Consider the following 18,441-nt stretch of genomic DNA (forward strand, 5'->3'; position numbering starts at 1 on the left):
GAGCATTGAAAATGATAAATAACCAATAGGCTTTTATAAATCGTTAGAAACCATCTCCAAATGGAAGAGCGGCATCGTACCGAGCATATCCAGGTTATAAATAACTAATTGTGGAGATCCGAAACTCCGAAAGTGTTGTGCTATTTTGAGAAATCTTACAGCGTTAAGATGCTCATCTATTAAGACAGTACATGGATCTTTTTGGTTATCGAGGATTTTTATAAAGTTACACCATACTGATTGTATAAGTGCTTCAATCTATAAATTTAAGATTGTTTTGGAGCGACTGGTTAGTACACAAAAATTATTATTTTTCAGCTTTGCTTGATTTTTCTGTCAATAAATTTATTCGTGTAAGTCGTTCAGCAATCAGTTATAAAATCTAGTCTCTCTGTAAGAGAGTAGTGCGTATTATAAGACCTATACCTGTTGTTGGAGAATCTTTCACATAACTACAGTGTCGTATCCTTTTTTTCTTAATAAAATATTTACTCGCGTTTTCTTATTATTTACTTGTGTACACAGTGTATTAAATATTTATTCAAATTGTAGCGATCTCATACATTTTCATATGAATATGAACTCTCAAGTCTTGTAATTTCAATTCTATTTACTTGAACAATATGCTCCAGAGAATAATTGTATTCTAGGCCTATATATGATATCTGATTATTCCGGTGAATAACGTGTAGTTAACTTAGTTGTTGATATTGATTCTCCATCCTTCCGAGCCTCCAAACTTTAAAAACTTGTGAACTCTTGAAATGTTTGTGGAAACATGAACATATAAAGTGCTACCAAAGAAACTGATAAATTGTTTTCTTATAATAAAGGTAACTGAATAAAGAATTTATTTCCTCTTGCAAAGAAATTAAATAAAGGTACTTTATTTATACTGTATGTTATTCTGGAAATGAACTGATTCCCTCTTCCAGTGTGCAAAATGAAGATAACAAAACTCACAATAAAATAAAAATCTCAAGTTAGTTACTCACCATAGATAATGATAATGTACTGCCATGTACCTTATTCAAATAATATTTATTTCTCTTACAGATATGAAACTTTCAATCTAAAAAAGAAAGATATTATTTTGTTCATCTGAATAGAATGGGTACTCAATTGAACCAATCAATTGAATACAAAACTTCAATATGTAGTGCTGCTACCCTTCAGTCGGATAGGAAGGGCTTTTTCATGACATTTGCTGAAAATGTTGCTGAAACCGCTGGAAAAGACTGGATTGAAAAGTTTGGAAAGCTTAAATTGGACGAAGAAAGGATAAAATATGTCTTCAATGATGAAAAGGTAAAGTACAGACAAACATTTATTTTCAACAGTTTATTATTTCATACTAACTATTATTGGTACCGTAATGATAATTTTGATATTTTCACTAACATTATATAGGGCAAAACGGTTTTTCTAATAAAAGGATTTTATTAATGAAGTATTTCACAACACAACTGTAAGGTTAAAGGTTTTTACATTGTCAAATATACATTAAATAAATATCAATTTTGATTGGGAATTCATAATTGAGATTTCAATATTGCTGTGAAATACAGACGATATTAATTCAATATATTATAGGCTGTCTTTCCCTCGTATTGCTTTACTATTCAGGGAACAGTTTTGAAGAAAAGCACTCTCTTTGTGCGAAAAACAAAAAACAATTGATTCAATCTCAATCATTGATTTTGTGCTCATTTGAATAAATAGATATGCCTTAAGAGAATGTTACTGAGATTTTCTTCAGGATATGGTATTTACCTACATTCGATCTATTAAGTTTTTATTTTTTAATCTGTTACTAAATTAAATTATCAATTTATCTATATCGTATATTTTGTTTGTATTTTGGATGTCAATGTAGAATAATAATTTACATTCAATCACTAATGCCCACGTTCAAATTCCGAGTCCTAGTGGGTGTTCACTTTATCTTTTGTGTGTTTTGCTATTCATGATCCATTTCGGTTTCAATTAGCCATTAGCTTGTCTATGTATTTTGTGAACAATGAATCGGGTGTCTAAATTTGGATATGAATGTTGCAGATTTATGAAGCGGTTCACAGTCGACTGCAGAATGTGCAGCCGCTGAGTCGAGGCAAAAGTGCTCAAATAGCTTTGTCACGGCGCAGTGAGGCTCACAGAGCAATCAAGCTCAAACAATGGGACAGGGCTGTCATGATTCTCTCACAAAGCATTATCAGGGCACCAGCCACAGGTAGTCATTCATATAATATACTATCTATTGTATTATATTATATGATGGCTAAAATACCAGTTTATTATTGTAATCAATGAAACTAATATTGGAAAAATTTGATATTTGATAATGAAGATGATGATGATGATGATATAATACAGTTTTATCTAATATAAACCAGATGAATTTGTGCAACCTTTATATAGGTTATATATTTCCATTCTTGGAAAATGTTAATATCATCGAATATTCTTACAACTTATATACAGAGTGTCCCACGATAGGGGTGATAACCAAAGATCATAGATTCTACAGGAAATTTGCAACAAAAAATGTCTAGTAAAATTTTCCTATGTCGACCTTAGTTTTCAAGATAGATTGATTTTTCTATATTAAAAAAAATGTCAATAATTGGAAAGCTATCAGTCTAAATCCATTTCTAAGGATATGTTTGGAAAGAGGAAGAAACTTCCAATAAGATTGATATAATTTGAAAAATGTATAAGTATATTAATAAAAAAAGTATATCAATACAATAAGTACAAAAGTACATATTAATCGAAAATCGTATTGAAAATTTCTTCCTCTTCCCAACCATATCCTTAGAATTGGATTTTGACTGAGAGTTTCCTAGTTATTGAAGTTTTTCAAAAATATCGATAAATCAATTTATCTCGAAAACTAAGGTAGATATAAGAAAATTTTACTTGTCACTTTTGTTGCAAATTTTATGTAGACTGTTTCACCTTTCTTGGGATACTGTAGAAAAAATACTGTAGAATGAAGCATTATAAAATCATAGATGTTATAAATTACGAAATAACGGTATCAATATTATGAACGGGAACCAATTTAAATAGCAACTAATCAAATAAATGTATAAATGGAATACTGATTTCAGGAACTGATAATTCGATTGACAATGGCTTGAGTCTAGCTTATGCGTTGTGGGATCGATCGGGAGTCCTTCTAGAGCAAACCAAGTTTGAGCTAGCGTTGTCCGATGTTCGGTTCGCTTTAAAGGAAAAACTTCCCGATTCTTATAGGTGAGCATGAGGGTAAGAATAGAAGAAATTCTTTAAATTTATTCTGAGATCAACGTTAGCGGAGAGAATAAAAATTAAATTGAAGAGTATTCTTTATTGGGCGGAGTTAGGATTTGAATGGTCCTTCCTTTCATTCAATTTAGGATACAAGCAACATTGGTTTGAAGGGGAGTGCATCAGTGACACGAGATTGCAAACCAACTCGTGGTGTTCCATTCAATACTTGATGCTTTGCAATAGAGTAGCTCATACGTTTCAAAGTATGTTGCCAACGCATACTGCATGCAACTGATGCCTATTTTGAACTTCACGGTACCGTAGCCATTTTTACCACTAGAAATGTAGGAGGTGTGTGCTAATGTTTGCATGTTTGTGGTACTCAAAGATCATACTTATATTAATTTGTTAACTCTTTGAGTTGACTGCAGAGTAATTATACTACTACTACATCAACCACTACTGTAGCCTACATTACTGTAGCAGCTAAAACAACATACACGGTACTTTTTAATACACATACCTGCCTTGTACTAGAATAGGCTATGTGAAAATGAGTTAACTTACATGTATTTCTCGAATGAGAATATTAATAATTTAATGCTACTTAATTTTCTATTTATTTTTCAATATTTATGTTCAGGCCGGAAGCGTACTGGCGTATGTCGAAATGCTACAACGGCATGGGAAGCCCCAAGCAGGCTATGGTTTGTCTGAATTTAGTTTCCAAGCTCACTACCAATGACACTAAATGGAAAGATCTCTTACGAAACGAAATGGATAAGGCAAAAAAGCTACAATTACAAGCTGAAGATGATGAATCAAATGTTGAAAAAACTATCACAGTTATTGGTGAGTCTCAATAGGCCTATTATTAGTATGCCTACTCCAAAGACCATTACGGTATGTATTTCAGTAAAATATAAAAGAATTAATGTCTAAATGAATTCATGAATTGATAATGAGTTAATGGAAATACAACAATTCATGCAATACATAGAGACAGTTTGTTGGTGCGGCCAAATATCAACTTAGATATAGATGGCCCTGGGAGTAAGTAAGTAGGTAAGAATTCATGTCTAGAATTTGAATAATTTTATTGTACGGAAAGAGTGTGGTACTTCTCCATAATTAAAAAAATGAGACATTGATGTTGTCAATACCACTATATAATTGTTCAAAGATAAATTGAAAGTTCAAGTCTAAATTAGAAGTATTTTAAATCAAATTATGACACTTCAAAATGGGTGAATCATTTCACTCAAACTTCATACGCAATAAATTTTGTTCAGAACTAGGACCATAAGCTCTTTCAAATTACTAAATTGTATTAGAAGACTTTGTTTCATAAATTTTCAAAGGAATAATATTTGCTTTATATGATTTATTTAGATTTGCCACCGCTATTGGATAGCGAGAATAGCAGACTTCCCTGCTTATCCAGTTTTGTTGGCCTCAACAGCTCAAAAGAAGAGGGCCGTTTTATAGTGGCCAAACAACCTCTCAAGAGTGGTGATGTGATTGCTGTTGAAAAACCATTCATAGCAGCTTTGATTCCTGACAAGTACAGCTCACATTGTCTTCACTGTTTCAGAAGGTAAACATTTTCGATAAAAATTTTAACATTTGAATTTCGTCACTCATAATTCGTCACTACTGTATTCTAAGTGTGTAAGTTATTTATTTTGAGTGTAGGGCAACACTTTGTTCTAACTTCGCCGCTTCATGTAAATCATTACCATTTTCCAGTTTTATTCTCGTATATACTCCAGTGTTACTTGATTGAATGTATTACTTGATTATTAATAGTGATGCCAATTAATATACATCATTTGAAATTATTTGACTATAGTAATTTACAGAAATAAAGTTAGTCTATTCTATTCTAATTACTGAAACTGATAGGCCTAAATAATATGTGATAAAAAATCAGTCACTCCTCTTTTATCACAAATAGATTCAAACTATCAGCTCTGCTAATAGATAACATTACTGCTTTCCATTCAACCAATACTAACAGATTAAAGGGTATTTCACTATAGCAGAATTTTCATATTGAATATTGATTGTAAGTTCAACAATTTTTATTTTGTTCAGGATTGTTGCAGTAGTACCTTGTCGCGCTTGTAGTGGAGTCGGATTCTGTAGCGAAGAGTGTCGAGACGTTGCCAGCAAATCGTACCATCGCTACGAGTGTGCCTATGTCGACCTGCTACTAGGCAGCGGCATGAGTGTGCTCTGCTACATATCGCTCAGAATTTTCACACGAGCAGCACTCAAAGACTTCCTATCACTCAAGTCAAAACTGGGCACTGACGACGATTCTCATCCTTATCTCAGGGTAATGTAATAATCAACAGTTCTTCAATCTGATTTCCTTCAAGTGTAATGATGAAAAAGTACAATTTTTGAAAGGAGGTATAAGTATATTATTGTCAGTTTATATCCCTAATAATATCAATGAAGTCTTCGATTAAAACAATTATGATTTTATTTGTTTGTCGATCTCAGTCCCAAATCCAATTTATTCTTTGCCTCCGTCTTAGAGGAAGATTATTCAGGTTCTCGATTAAATAAATTCTATCATTAAATACTAGTAGTTTTGTGAATAGACCTCGCGCAGTTAAGCCACAGCCTCCTCTGTCCATACTGTCCATCAGAATAAATTTTGTCCTGTCGGCGATAGCGATATATCGGTGTGAAAACGACTAATGGCTGTTTGAGATGGTGTGTCGACAATGCTAATCATTTGTTATAAACAACTACCATCAAAAGCTAAACGAGTTGAAAGCAGATAAACGTCGGAAGAAAATACTATGTTATTTTGAGTTATCAATTATTGCAAGCGTCATTGCATGTAATTATTAATTATCCACTCGACAGCTCATTTAAGATGAATAATTATTCATCTTAATAATAAGCATCTTAATAAAATTATTAATCTTAGATAATAATTATTCTATTGTATGATTTTCACAGTAATATTGGCGTATGAAGGAGGCTTTTTTCCTTTTATATTATCCTTAGATGCAAAATTTCAAGAAAACCTTATATATTATGTGTACGCGCAGATTTCATGAAAGTCTATTGCCGTGTTTCGCCTTAAATGCAGAAACCCTAAATATAAACATGAATAGATGGAGAGAAATGCAAAACCGTCAACTTGAATCTTGGACCTCACTTCGCTCGGTGAATTTTTTTGTGAATCCCATTTACGTTGAAATTCTAAATCAAAAATAATGTTTTATACGTTTCATTAGGTGCTGGGATGATACTGGATCAATAGAATTATTATGGTTTTTTTTTTAATTTATCCTAAAAACGTAATTTTCTGTTCATCTAATGTGAACCAGGTGAACTTGTCATTGATTTTCAGTTCTATAAACTGGTGAAACACGATTTGTACAGGACAGCAGCTGACTACCTCAACCGAACTCTGATGTCTCTTTTCCTTCTTCGGGTTCTTCAGAGCAGTGGCTATTTTGGACAAAAGTTCGATCCTGGTGAGTGGTCATTATAATATTTGTCATTTTGGCTTCTATCAAGTGAGATACTCTATAACATCATGGTGCTATGTCCATTTTAGATTCTCAACTGAGTTAATTAATTATATTTTTTTCATTCTGCATTGGTGAACGACAGTAAAACGACTTCCACATGTTTTCTGCATAGCCTTGCAAGACAGTGTTTTATAATGTTACATATTCGAATAAGATTGCAATTGAATGTGATAGGATAGCAGGGTAACTAATAGACATTACCTTATCACAAATATTTTTGGGTTAACCAATAATACAGAAATACCGTACCATACGTCTCAAAATCAGAGTCAGTAAAGCTGCGCGTTTACATCAAAATGTTGATAACTTAATCCTTATAGATTCTATTAGATTTAACGGAACTTTACAAACACATATGTTCATCATGTGTATGATAATTTATGTTTAATCTAATATAATCTATATAAGGATTAAGTTATAATAAATTATGTTCAGGTACTTCAATGGACAAACAATTGTTCTGCAATGTACACATCCAATCCTAGCGGGCGAACCAGTCATTGATTTTGTTAATAACTTTGGTGTAAACGCATCTTTGAGCGTTTTCTCTATTATATTGAGAGGTAGTTACTGATAGTTGTTTGATGTTGAATAGTTGTCGCGTTTTGAAACTTTTGCTTTCTAGGATTTGAGCATGGAATACTAGATTATTACACATACTTGATAACAAATTACATGCATTTAATGACAATATACTGAGTAGCCTAAATTTGAAGCACAATTTTGGATTATAGGTATATGAACTGGCACTCATACACAAAACTTACCATTCAAAGTATGGCATATGGTGTGAAAAATTAAATATGTATTAGGTATAACATAAAAGTTCACTGGTGGGAATTGATTTCCCATACTCTCAGCTCTGAAAATGGCCTGTTTTGGAAATATTGTTTATAGACATTTTGATGTTGTATTGAAAATGCTTTGTTTCAGAAAGATTGTCGGCTGACGAATTGTATGTGGGCACATTGATGCTGCACCAATTGGAGTTGTTGCAGTTTAACGCACATGAGATCTACGAGACTGTGATGAAAGCGCCACTCGAATTCAAGAGCATGAAACTGAACTATGCCGCAGTTGGTGTGTTCATAAGTGCTGCTATGTTCAATCATGATTGCTATCCTGCACTTGCTAGGTGATTCCCATGCATCTCTGAATTAATGTTTTTTGGAAATAAACATTTATTATTATTATGTTTGTGGACAGAATTATAGCAGTACTAACCTGAATGAGAAAATTATTATGCATGATATCGCTCAATTCCTATGCAAGTATTTTATTCAAAAATATTCTACTTTTTACAAAATCATATAATAATTATTCTCTATTTGGATGAATTTCAAGTAATTTTTGAAACCAGCTAACGCACCATCCTCACCTATACGGTACTTATACCTATACCAATACTGCTTGAAATGTACACGAACTGCAAGAGCATGACAATCACATCACGCTACCTGTTTCATGTTAGATCGCTTCATCATTTTGAATTATTTTAATCATTAGGCATTCTAAAATAATTTTCTTTGTGGGGTTTTCTGTAAGAAAAGTGAATTGTCACATTTTCGCTCAAAAATAACATTGTATTTCAATGGTTTATATTCTAAACTTGCTTTTCAGGATAATGAGGTAGGCTACCATCTCAGCTCATATAGCTAAAATTTTTATAAAGTTTCAACGGTTTATATTCCAGATTTCAATCTTCAAATAATGAGGAATTTATCTACTGCACTTTTAGAAATTCTTATTGAATATAATATATTCAATATTTGTTTTTGTAACCTGAAAATTTAAATTTACTACTAACATGAGAATAAATCTCTATTCAATGATAAACTATTCAAATATTGTATTAATTAACGATTTTTTTATTCTAGGTAAGAATAAATTTAATCTCTAATCTCATAATTTTTGTAACTTATGTGAATTAATTTTTTACACTCTGTGACCAAGTTGTACAAAAGCCTGTTAAATTTTAACAAGTGGAAAAGTAGAATGTCACGAGAGCCAAAATCAAAGAAACCTTCTTTTCAAAAAAGTCTTCCCGTGACATTTAATTATGTTTAAAATTTGCAGGCTTTTGTGCATTCGGCCTGTGCCATGAAGATGCTTTTCAACGAATTCGAGACAGAATAAATAGCTAAAATAAATTATTTTCAGGTACTTCAATGGACAAACAATTGTTCTGCAATGTACACGTCCAATCCTAGCGGGCGAACCAGTCACGGAGAACTATGGGCCAATTTACACGAAAAAAGACTTGACAGAAAGGCAGCAGTCTCTCCAGTCTCGCTACTGGTTCCAATGCAACTGTACAGCTTGCAAACAAGACTGGCCAGTTTACGAGAAATCCGATATTAATCTATATAATATCAGGTAATGCTCCAATTATATCCGCATTCACTGTAAGCCTGTTTTATACTTCTGGAATGTCAAATTCTTGGATTAATGAAATATTCAGTTATTTATAGATTTTATTTATAATTATAACTAGCAGGTAACCCGTGCTCCGCAAGGGTCTAATGAAAAACTTGACTTACTGAGATCTTAAGAATAATATTGATTCATTTCAATAGCTCATTATATCATATTAATTTATTATTTACTTTACTATATACTATTTACATTTATATATTACTATTGTATAGCATAAATTTAAGTGTCCCCACACAGGGTAGCATATAGTGAACGCAATATAGAAATTAGAATATTACCGTACATCAGATACACCGGTATCAGCCATCCTCTTCTATAGAAGGCAGTGGCTAGTGGCAGGACAGAGAATCGGCAGTGCTGTTTCTCTATCTTTCTCCACTGTCATCCAAGTCGTAAGGATTCTCCACTGCCACTAAAGTCCACCTCCACTGCAGTCCTAATGAAGAAATTGAGGCATCTTCCATGGCTGTTACTGCTACCCGAAAATGACCTCGGAAGTACATTAATTGACCGAACGTATAGTGAGGTCTATGTTTCAACTCGAATTTTCTTTTGTCTTATTTTATTTATTCTTATGGCTTTTATCCGCAGAGATATTCTTTTGGATGTTCTGCTTCGCCGTATTACCAAATGTCATTTCCTATCAACACTCAAGTTTATAGGTTATGTCTTGGGTTCTTCATGTTTCTTCACTAAAAATTTGCACTTCCACTTCCTGAGTTTCTATTTTATAAAGTTTTTTTGTCTGTCTGTATGTAACGCGATTACGTCCAAACGCGTTGATAGAATTCGATGAGATTTGGCAGGAATATTCCTTTTTGAACTGCGCGTCGATGTATACACAAGGTTTTCTGAAATTTTGAATTTTAAGGATAATATAGAAAGAAAAGGAACTCCTCCATATTCTGAATCACTATATATATATATATCACCTAATTTGAAGATAGGATTAATCAGACTATAGAATATTCATAATCAATCAGCTGATAAGTGGATTATTCATTGCATGCATTACACAGATGTCTGGCTGTCTCTATTTCTATAAGGTAGGGTTTCAATATATTTTATGATGCGTGCCCATCAGTATCAATATTCTCACATTTGAAAAACAAATTCAATAGGTGATTGAAAATAAAATAGAAAATGATTAAATGAACTGCATAATGTCGAAGAAATTATAATATTCTTCATTGAAAAAAAAATAATTTTAAAATAGTTGAGAAATATTTTTATCAGATGGAAAGATTATCACGGAACGCATTGATAGAATCCGATGAGATTTGGCAGGAATATTCCTTTTTCAACTGCGCGTCGATTCATACACAATGTTTTTTGAAATTTTGCATTTTAAGGATAATATGAAAGGAAAAAGGAATTCCTCCATACTACGATATCACTGAAGATAGGAGGATACTCTGAAGATAGGATTAATCAGACTATAGAATTATTCATAATCAATCAGCTGACAAGTGGATTACACAGATGGCTGGATGCACCGTTTAACTGCGCATGCGCTTTGTAATTCAATCGTACTTCATAGCCGCTCTTTCATGAGCTGTCTCATAATCTCATATCTTCTTCTTCTGCTTCAATCGTCCGATTGGTTGGCAGCTATCTATCTTTGTCTGTCCAGAGCCAGCTGTTTTAGTTGGGTATAGCTCTGGACCCCAAGATCCCGGGTTATCTGCTTCAAATATTGTAGCCGGGGTCTTCCACGAGCCCGTTGTCCACTGATTGCACCTTCCAGTATTGTTAGTGTGAATTCGCTGTGTCTTATAATATGTCCTATCCAAGAATGCCGTCTGTCCCTAAGAGATTTCAATCGAGTTTTTGTGTCTCTTCAGCCCTTGAAATACTTCTTCATTTGTTATTCTATCGGTCCATTTATTTTCAGCATTCGCCTCCAACACCATACTTCAAATGCATTAATTGCCTTTTCTTCCGCCTTACCGATAGTCCATGTCTCTGAGCCATATAGTGCAATACTCCAGATACAACTCTTTATAAGTCTCTTTCTCAAATACAAATTCAGACTTTTGTAGGAAAGCAAATTCCGTTTATTGATGAAAATGGCCTTGGCTTCTCTTATACGGCGCTTTATGTCTTCTTTGTCTTTTCCATCCTCTGAAATAATGCTACCTAAGTATTTAAATTTTTTTACTTGTTTGAGGGCGTTATTCTCTATCTTTACTATTTCAAAATCAGGATTCTTGGAGCAGATCATCACTTCTGTCGTAGCCTTATTTATCTCCATGTAAAATTCATTTTTGAGAATGTCATGTAAGGTATTCAGTGCTCTCTCTAGATTACCTTTATCTTGTGCCACTATTGCAATATCGTCTGCAAAGCGGAGCATTTGCACTCTTAATCCATTTACCTTGATTCCTGAACAATATTCCTTACATTTATTGACTGCCTGTTCTACATAGATATTGAACAAAAGCGGTGACAAACTACAACCCTGCCTTACTCCTCTCTTGATGGCAGCTTCTCTTTGTTTCTCACCCACCTTTATAAATGCTGTTTGAGCAGTATACAGCTCTCTTATGATCCTTCTGTCTCTGTAATCTACTCTGATTGTTTTGAGTGTTTGCATGAGGACATTCCAATTTACCCTATCAAATGCCTTGAGTAAATCTACAAAAGCAATATACACCTTCTTATTTACTTCGAAACTCTTTTCCACAATGTTCCTTGAACACAATATAGCCTCTCTTGTTCCTCTATTCCTTCTGAAGCCAAATTGGTCATCTGCTAGGTTTGCATCTATTTTACCTTCAATCCTTTTCAAAATAACGCTTGTTAGTATTTTGGATGTATGCGACAGAATACTCAGTGTTCTATATTCCTCACATCTTGTTGCATTACTTTTTTTCGGTAACATCACCATCAAGCTTTTCTTAAAATCAAGTGGAACTTTTCCGGTTATATAATCTCATATATACCGCGCGAATTCGAGCGAGACTACTACACCTCAGAATTTTTAATTCATTCATTCATTCTGCATGCATAAACTGATTTAATAATGTGTGTATAGGGCATTCCTATTGCTTTCTCTCTTAAATAAAAGAGTCTTTCTCAATTTGAATAGGCTAATAATAATTATTGTACCTGATAAACTGAAAATTCAGTTAAAAAATAACTGATAATTCTGAATAAAAGAAATAATTGGAGATTAAAGAAATGTTTATGATGTTAAATATTGTCTACAACTAAAATAGTAGTTGATTAATTTTTATGATGATAAATATTGTCCATAGAAATAATTAAATGAAAATAAAAATCAAATAAATAAAAATAAATAAATTGATTAAAAATGAATAATTAAAGATTAGATAAAGATTATCACGGAAATGGATGAATACAAATTCAAACATGAACTGAGTTTGTTAACATTTCAAACAGGTGACATTAGATACTTGTGGATGAGAAAACCACGTGAGGTCTACTGTTCACAGAACTACTAGTTATTTGGGCCCAAGCATGTTAAATTGCAACTTTAGTAGCATGTTGCTGTTCTACATGATACAGTATCACGTCATCTGTATCATATGACAACTGAAATCAACTAAAATCAACTGAAATCTTAAAGAATCTAAAATAGGCCTATAATAACCATCCTCGGTAAATTAAGAATATGAAAAATTTCAAGTCAGTTCCAGTAGTTGATGATGCATCATTCGTGACGTGAGTGTCCATTCGTCCGGAATGTGAGTGAGAGCGCTGTTATCAGGTCTGGCTGCAACTGTCTACAACGTTGATGGAAAGATACATTTTCAAGATGTTCGATGTTTTTGAACGGGTAGTACTAGTAGTTTTGTGAACAGTAGACCTCGCGCAGTTATAAACCGCAGCCTCCTCTTATACTGTCCATCAGAGTAAATCCTGTCTGTATGTCGTGTCGGCGAGATATCGGTGTGAAAACGGCTAATGGTTGTTCGGGTTGGTGTCTCAAAAATGCCAACATCAAAAGCTAATCTCCTTCAAGACATACTGGCAACAGAACAGCCCAAGTTCAAAGCAGAGAAAGTTCGAGAGACAATACTATGTTATTTTAGTTATTAATTGCATACGTTATTGCACGCAATCAATAGGTTATTTATTTATTTACAATGGAGACAACGGGTTTCCCCAAATATGTCTCCTTAACAATAAAAATTGTACGATACAAATTAAAAAATAATACGAACTTATGCAATAATAAATAATACAAACAACAAAAATACCTCCTAATTCAATAATGAAAATTACAAAGATTTCAAATAGTTATGAAAAAATAAAAAATAAAACAAATTGAGAATTCAAAATTCCACACCCTTATAAAAATTAAAGAATATAATAACAAATAATGAACAAAAATTTTATCAATAGTATAAATAACATTATTTATAACTGAACGACGTCCCAAAGCATATGCACATCCACACTGATACACCAACTATTTATTTGATCAGATCATGCTTACACAAGATTGAATTATTGACCGAGCGAAGTGAGGTCTAAGATTCAAGTCGACGGTTTGGCATTTCTCGTAATGTTTAAATGTTTATATGTTCAAATCAAAATCAAATCAAATCGTTTTTATTTTGACAAAAAAACACAACTCAGTGAAATAAAGATATAAACTTCTATACAGTTAGTTCCTGTCAAAATAAAAATACTACTTGCTAAATTATTTACAATTTGTATGCAAGTAGGAGGTCAGTGAAAAAAGTTTTTAATGCTACATTCACACACACACTCACACATCTTTCTCTTTCAAGTTGGTATGTGCAAAAAAGGTAAAATAAGTATTATAATAGAATGGGAATCAGATAATTACAGAAAAATGACTCTCAATAGTTTCAGGCAGACATCCAGTAAGCCATTTTGATATTTGTTTTTTCAAAAGTATTTTGTTCTCAATATTTCTTATATAATCAGGTACGCGCATCCCTTGAAGATCCTCTGAACATACTGAGAATGTCTTAAGAATGTTCCACAACACCCCTGGGATGTGCTCTGAGAATGTCCCTGGAACCTGCTAATTTTGGACATTCGCTCCTTCCAGGGACATCCCCAGGACATTCCAAGGTACATACAGAACGTTCTGGGGATGTCCCTAAACTTCTTAGAGAACGTTCCTAGAAAATGCTCAGAACATACTTGTGCTGTGTGGGTAGATAGTTGGAAAATTTTGGCCCCAAAAAGACAAAGGATTTTTGAAAAAAAGTGTTGTACACTCTGGGGTGTCTAGCTAAATTTTCAACTACTCTTCTAGTTCTGTAAACATTATCATTCTCGAACATTTGCCGACTTCGATTGCCTGATAACATGTAAAAGGATGATAAGACTTTGAAAACATATTTATAGCGCAATGGCAAACAATCGAAAAATTGAAAGATAGGAAAAGAGTGTTCGATTCTGCTCACACCCTTCATACACCGTACTATGGCTTTTTGAAGCACACTTAGAGGTGCTAGATGGGTTTTGTAGGTGGATCCCCAGCAACTAATGCCATAACGTAATTTGGAATCCACCAGAGCAAAATAGAGTTGCCTGAGCACAGCTGAAGGAATGAATTTTCTAAGGTGGTAGATTTTTTTTAGAATATGGCGGAGATAATTTTTTAATTTACAAATGTGATGAGACCAAGAGAGTTTCTCATCCACTACCAGACCTAGATACCTGATGGAATCAGTTTGTGCCACAGTACCACAATCACAATTGATTTGACTACAAGAAATTGTATGAAATTTTAATGGGTGAAGGAGTTGCCAAGGAGTAGACAATGTGAATAATATATATTTGGTTTTAGAGAGGTTTAGGGCTAGGCCATTCTTATTGAACCAGGAAAGCATTCTATTCAGATCTTCTTGCATAATTTTATTTAGGTTTTGCACGTCTGTATTACAATAAGAGAAAACAGTATCATCTGCAAAGGAAACTGGACTACCATTAAAATTACCTGAGAAAAGGTCATTTATAAAAATGAGAAATAAAACTGGTCCCAGTACTGAACCCTGCGGGACCCCACAGTCCACTTCCAGGATCTCACTTTTGGCATCCCCCAGGGCAACATATTGCACTCTTTTACTCAAATATGATTTGAACCAATTCTGAGGCACACCTCTTATACCAGCCCTGGATAGTTTGTCAAGCAGTAGCGAATGTTTAACTGTATCAAAGGTTTTTCTGATATCTAAGAAAAGACCAGATACCGGAGGAGCAACTCTGGCATTCAGGCTATTATATAATGTTGACATGAAGCTCTCAAGAGCCATTTCCGTATTACAACCTTCACGGAAACCAAATTGACGTGCATAAAAAAATTTGTTGAATTTAAAAAGCATAATATTCTTTTTTGACTACCCTTTCCAGAAGCTTGGAAAAAATCGATAACAGTGAGATTGGTCTATAATTGTTTAATTGAGATTTTGAACCACTTTTAAAAATGGTAATTACCTTGGCTAGTTTCATTGCTGTTGGAAATTCACCCGTTGATAAACTATGATTGAAAATATCAATCAGAATGGGAATCACAACAGTTGCAATAGACTTTATCATTTTTGATGATACACCATCATCCCCTGGAGCCTTTCCTTGCTTCAAATCGTTCATATACAAGAGGAGTTCATCATATGTTACTGGCTCAAAAAAAAATAGAATGTGGGCAGTGGGGAATTTGAAAGAAATCGTCAGTCTCTCCCAACTCCTGATCAGCACAGTTTGTGACTGAAGATGCTACTTCTTTAGAGACATCAACAAAAAACCTATTGAAAAGATTGGCCAAATCACAAGGATCCGTTATAATATTATTACCATGTTCAATTTTAAATTTATTGTTACTACTTTTCTTATTAGAGTTACCACATAATTTATTCAAGATAGACCACTTTTTTTTGAGGTGGCAGGTCATTAATTGTGGAATAATATTTCTCTTTTTCTATTCTGATCCAGGATTTGATTTTCTTGGAAAATGATTTCAATTTGGCTTTTATTTGAGTATTTTCTGGATTTCTTTTTCCTTTTATAAAATTATTATCCTTGAAATGCAAAATTTCCAAAAACCTTGTATATACGTCGACGCGCAATTTTAAAAAGGAACATACCTGTCAAATTTCATGAAAATCTATTACCGCGTTTCGCCGTAAATGCACAACTGTAAACATTAAACATTAAGAGAAATGCCAAACCGTCGACTTGAATCTTAGACCTCACTTCGCTCGGTCAATTAAAGATTTCTTGAAATAATATACCGTACTGTACCTTTCTTATCGACATTCAAAACCTTTTTGACGTACAGTTTTTATCCTCTTTGGTATAACTTGCAAAATAGCATTCAGAGTGATTTTTACAGCCCTTAGGGAACTTTACGACTTTTCCGTTCAAAATAGTCTTGTTCCCTTCATTAAAAGAAAATCGGCTTAACACGTAGGCCTACGGGAAAGGAAATTCATTGGCACCCATTGGAAACCATGAATTTCCTTTCCCGTAGGCTTACGTGCATAAGCCGATTTTCTTTTCTTTATTATATAGATATGCAGCGGTTTGATTGTACTCAACATACAATGGGGGTATACTTTTGAAATGCAGTATAACATATAATTTACATCAAAATAAATTCTTGAATTAGAATTTAACTTGCGGATAATACTGAGGAAAATATAGCTTAAAATAAAAATATTGCGAGAATCATAGTAGTCACATTGCCATCTAAAATGTACTCTTTCACTGAATCAATTACAAAATTAATTCATCGTTTGTTGAATTTGTTGAGTTTATTTTTGAAGATGAATAATTGCAATGGATTTCTCAAAAAACTCATGGATTTTTCAAATCAACAGACTTCAATAGGACCGAATGATCTCTGAAGATTTTCATCCTTCTTGAATAAGACATTTGTAATGTCATTGAAATGTTTTTGTCAATTATTTTATATTATTATCTGTACTTACATATCCAAGATTTATATTCCAAACTTCACTTTCTTGATGTCTTTGACATGATTTTCTTCAGGAAGTTCTTGTAGATTCAATTATATTTTTTGATGCTCATTTATTAAAAAGTGTTCACCATTTATTGTATGCTTTTCTTCCAACAGATGTTCCACAGAAAATTGTGAAGGATGCTTAGAGGCATCGCTGGAAGTCCTGCCCAAAATCAAGGAGCGAGAACTATTGAAAGACATACCCTGTCCTGCATGCCACAAATCCAACAATATCCTTGAAAAGCTCATTCTTATCCACTCCTATGAAGAGGACCATTTTAATGCGATGGAAGCGATGAACGCGGGGAATTTGAACAAAGCCGTGAGTATCTCACACGTTAATTTGCAAAAACACACGAAAAATACAAATAGAGAAATGACCAGAAACAATTTTTCAATACGGATGAAAGTAGGTGGTGTTTGGTGTTAATATAGTATATATCTTTAAAATGTAAAATTAATACATTGAACTACTAGAGAATGTTCTGTACTTTCAGACGAATTTCGATAACGTTAAGTATTCAAATCAAGATTATCGATTTTCAATAATTTTGTTGGGTTTCATCATTGTCATAATAAGCTATGAACATGGTTGAAAGTTCGGATAGAAATTTTCTATCCAATTTCAATATTATTTTAACTCAATTTTCAGAGCGTAATAGTTTTTAAATCCTTGAAATTGAAAAATTAATACGCTAATCATTCTTGTGTATTTTTCAGATTGAATTGCTCTGTCAATACTCTGATGATATGCACAAAATTTGCCAGCCTCCAAATAAGAACATTTCTCTGAGCCAAGAAGCACTACGCACCTGTTGGGCGGCATTACATGGATCCACCCATTACATCAGTAATAACCAAAACAAACAAGCTCCTGAATGAACACATCAGCTCATTCTCGATGAATAGTAATCCACGATAGTATAGTCGAATAAAAAACCATGGTTGGAAGATGAGTTATTGTTTATCATTTTTACATAACTGTACGTTTTGAAAGGTGGAAGACGTTTTGTTGTTTAAAATTGTGTGATGCCATTATTTATCCCCTAACAGAGGGAGGAGTGATAATCATCATAATTGATAAATCGTAATCCACATAGAATTGGTCTATTTGGGTCTATTTATATCTCATCATCTCTCCATGACCCACGCACAAAGCCAGGGCTTGTTTGGACATCTTCCTCATAAGATCTCATGTTAAATTCGCAGACTTGATGGAAA

At 33.3% G+C, this 18,441-nt stretch overlaps 2 protein-coding genes across 3 annotated transcripts in view; one reads left to right on the top strand and one right to left on the bottom strand.

Annotated features, from left to right (window-relative positions):
* Positions 1 to 18,441, bottom strand: part of LOC111054539 (lysosomal acid glucosylceramidase) — a 39,931-nt gene that overhangs the window by 1,834 nt on the left and 19,656 nt on the right. The gene's annotated exons all lie outside the window — the stretch shown is intronic.
* On the top strand, positions 132 to 18,176 carry LOC111062929 (SET and MYND domain-containing protein 4). Of its 2 annotated transcripts, none has more exons than XM_039424389.1 (12): positions 132 to 289; positions 1,057 to 1,308; positions 2,059 to 2,230; positions 3,114 to 3,258; positions 3,899 to 4,107; positions 4,648 to 4,852; positions 5,353 to 5,596; positions 6,632 to 6,758; positions 7,749 to 7,950; positions 8,976 to 9,191; positions 17,335 to 17,542; positions 17,941 to 18,176. In XM_039424389.1, the coding sequence occupies exons 2-12, from the start codon at positions 1,111 to 1,113 to the stop codon at positions 18,100 to 18,102; spliced, it is 2,088 nt and encodes a 695-aa protein (XP_039280323.1). In that variant the 5' UTR covers positions 132 to 289; positions 1,057 to 1,110; the 3' UTR covers positions 18,103 to 18,176. The 2 variants fall into 2 exon arrangements, with proteins under 2 accessions (XP_039280323.1, XP_039280324.1); XM_039424390.1 differs by lacking the exon at positions 132 to 289 and adding an exon at positions 427 to 833.

This window comes from Nilaparvata lugens, chromosome 3 (genome assembly GCF_014356525.2).
Source record: "Nilaparvata lugens isolate BPH chromosome 3, ASM1435652v1, whole genome shotgun sequence".
Classification (NCBI taxonomy): Eukaryota; Metazoa; Arthropoda; class Insecta; order Hemiptera; family Delphacidae; genus Nilaparvata; species Nilaparvata lugens.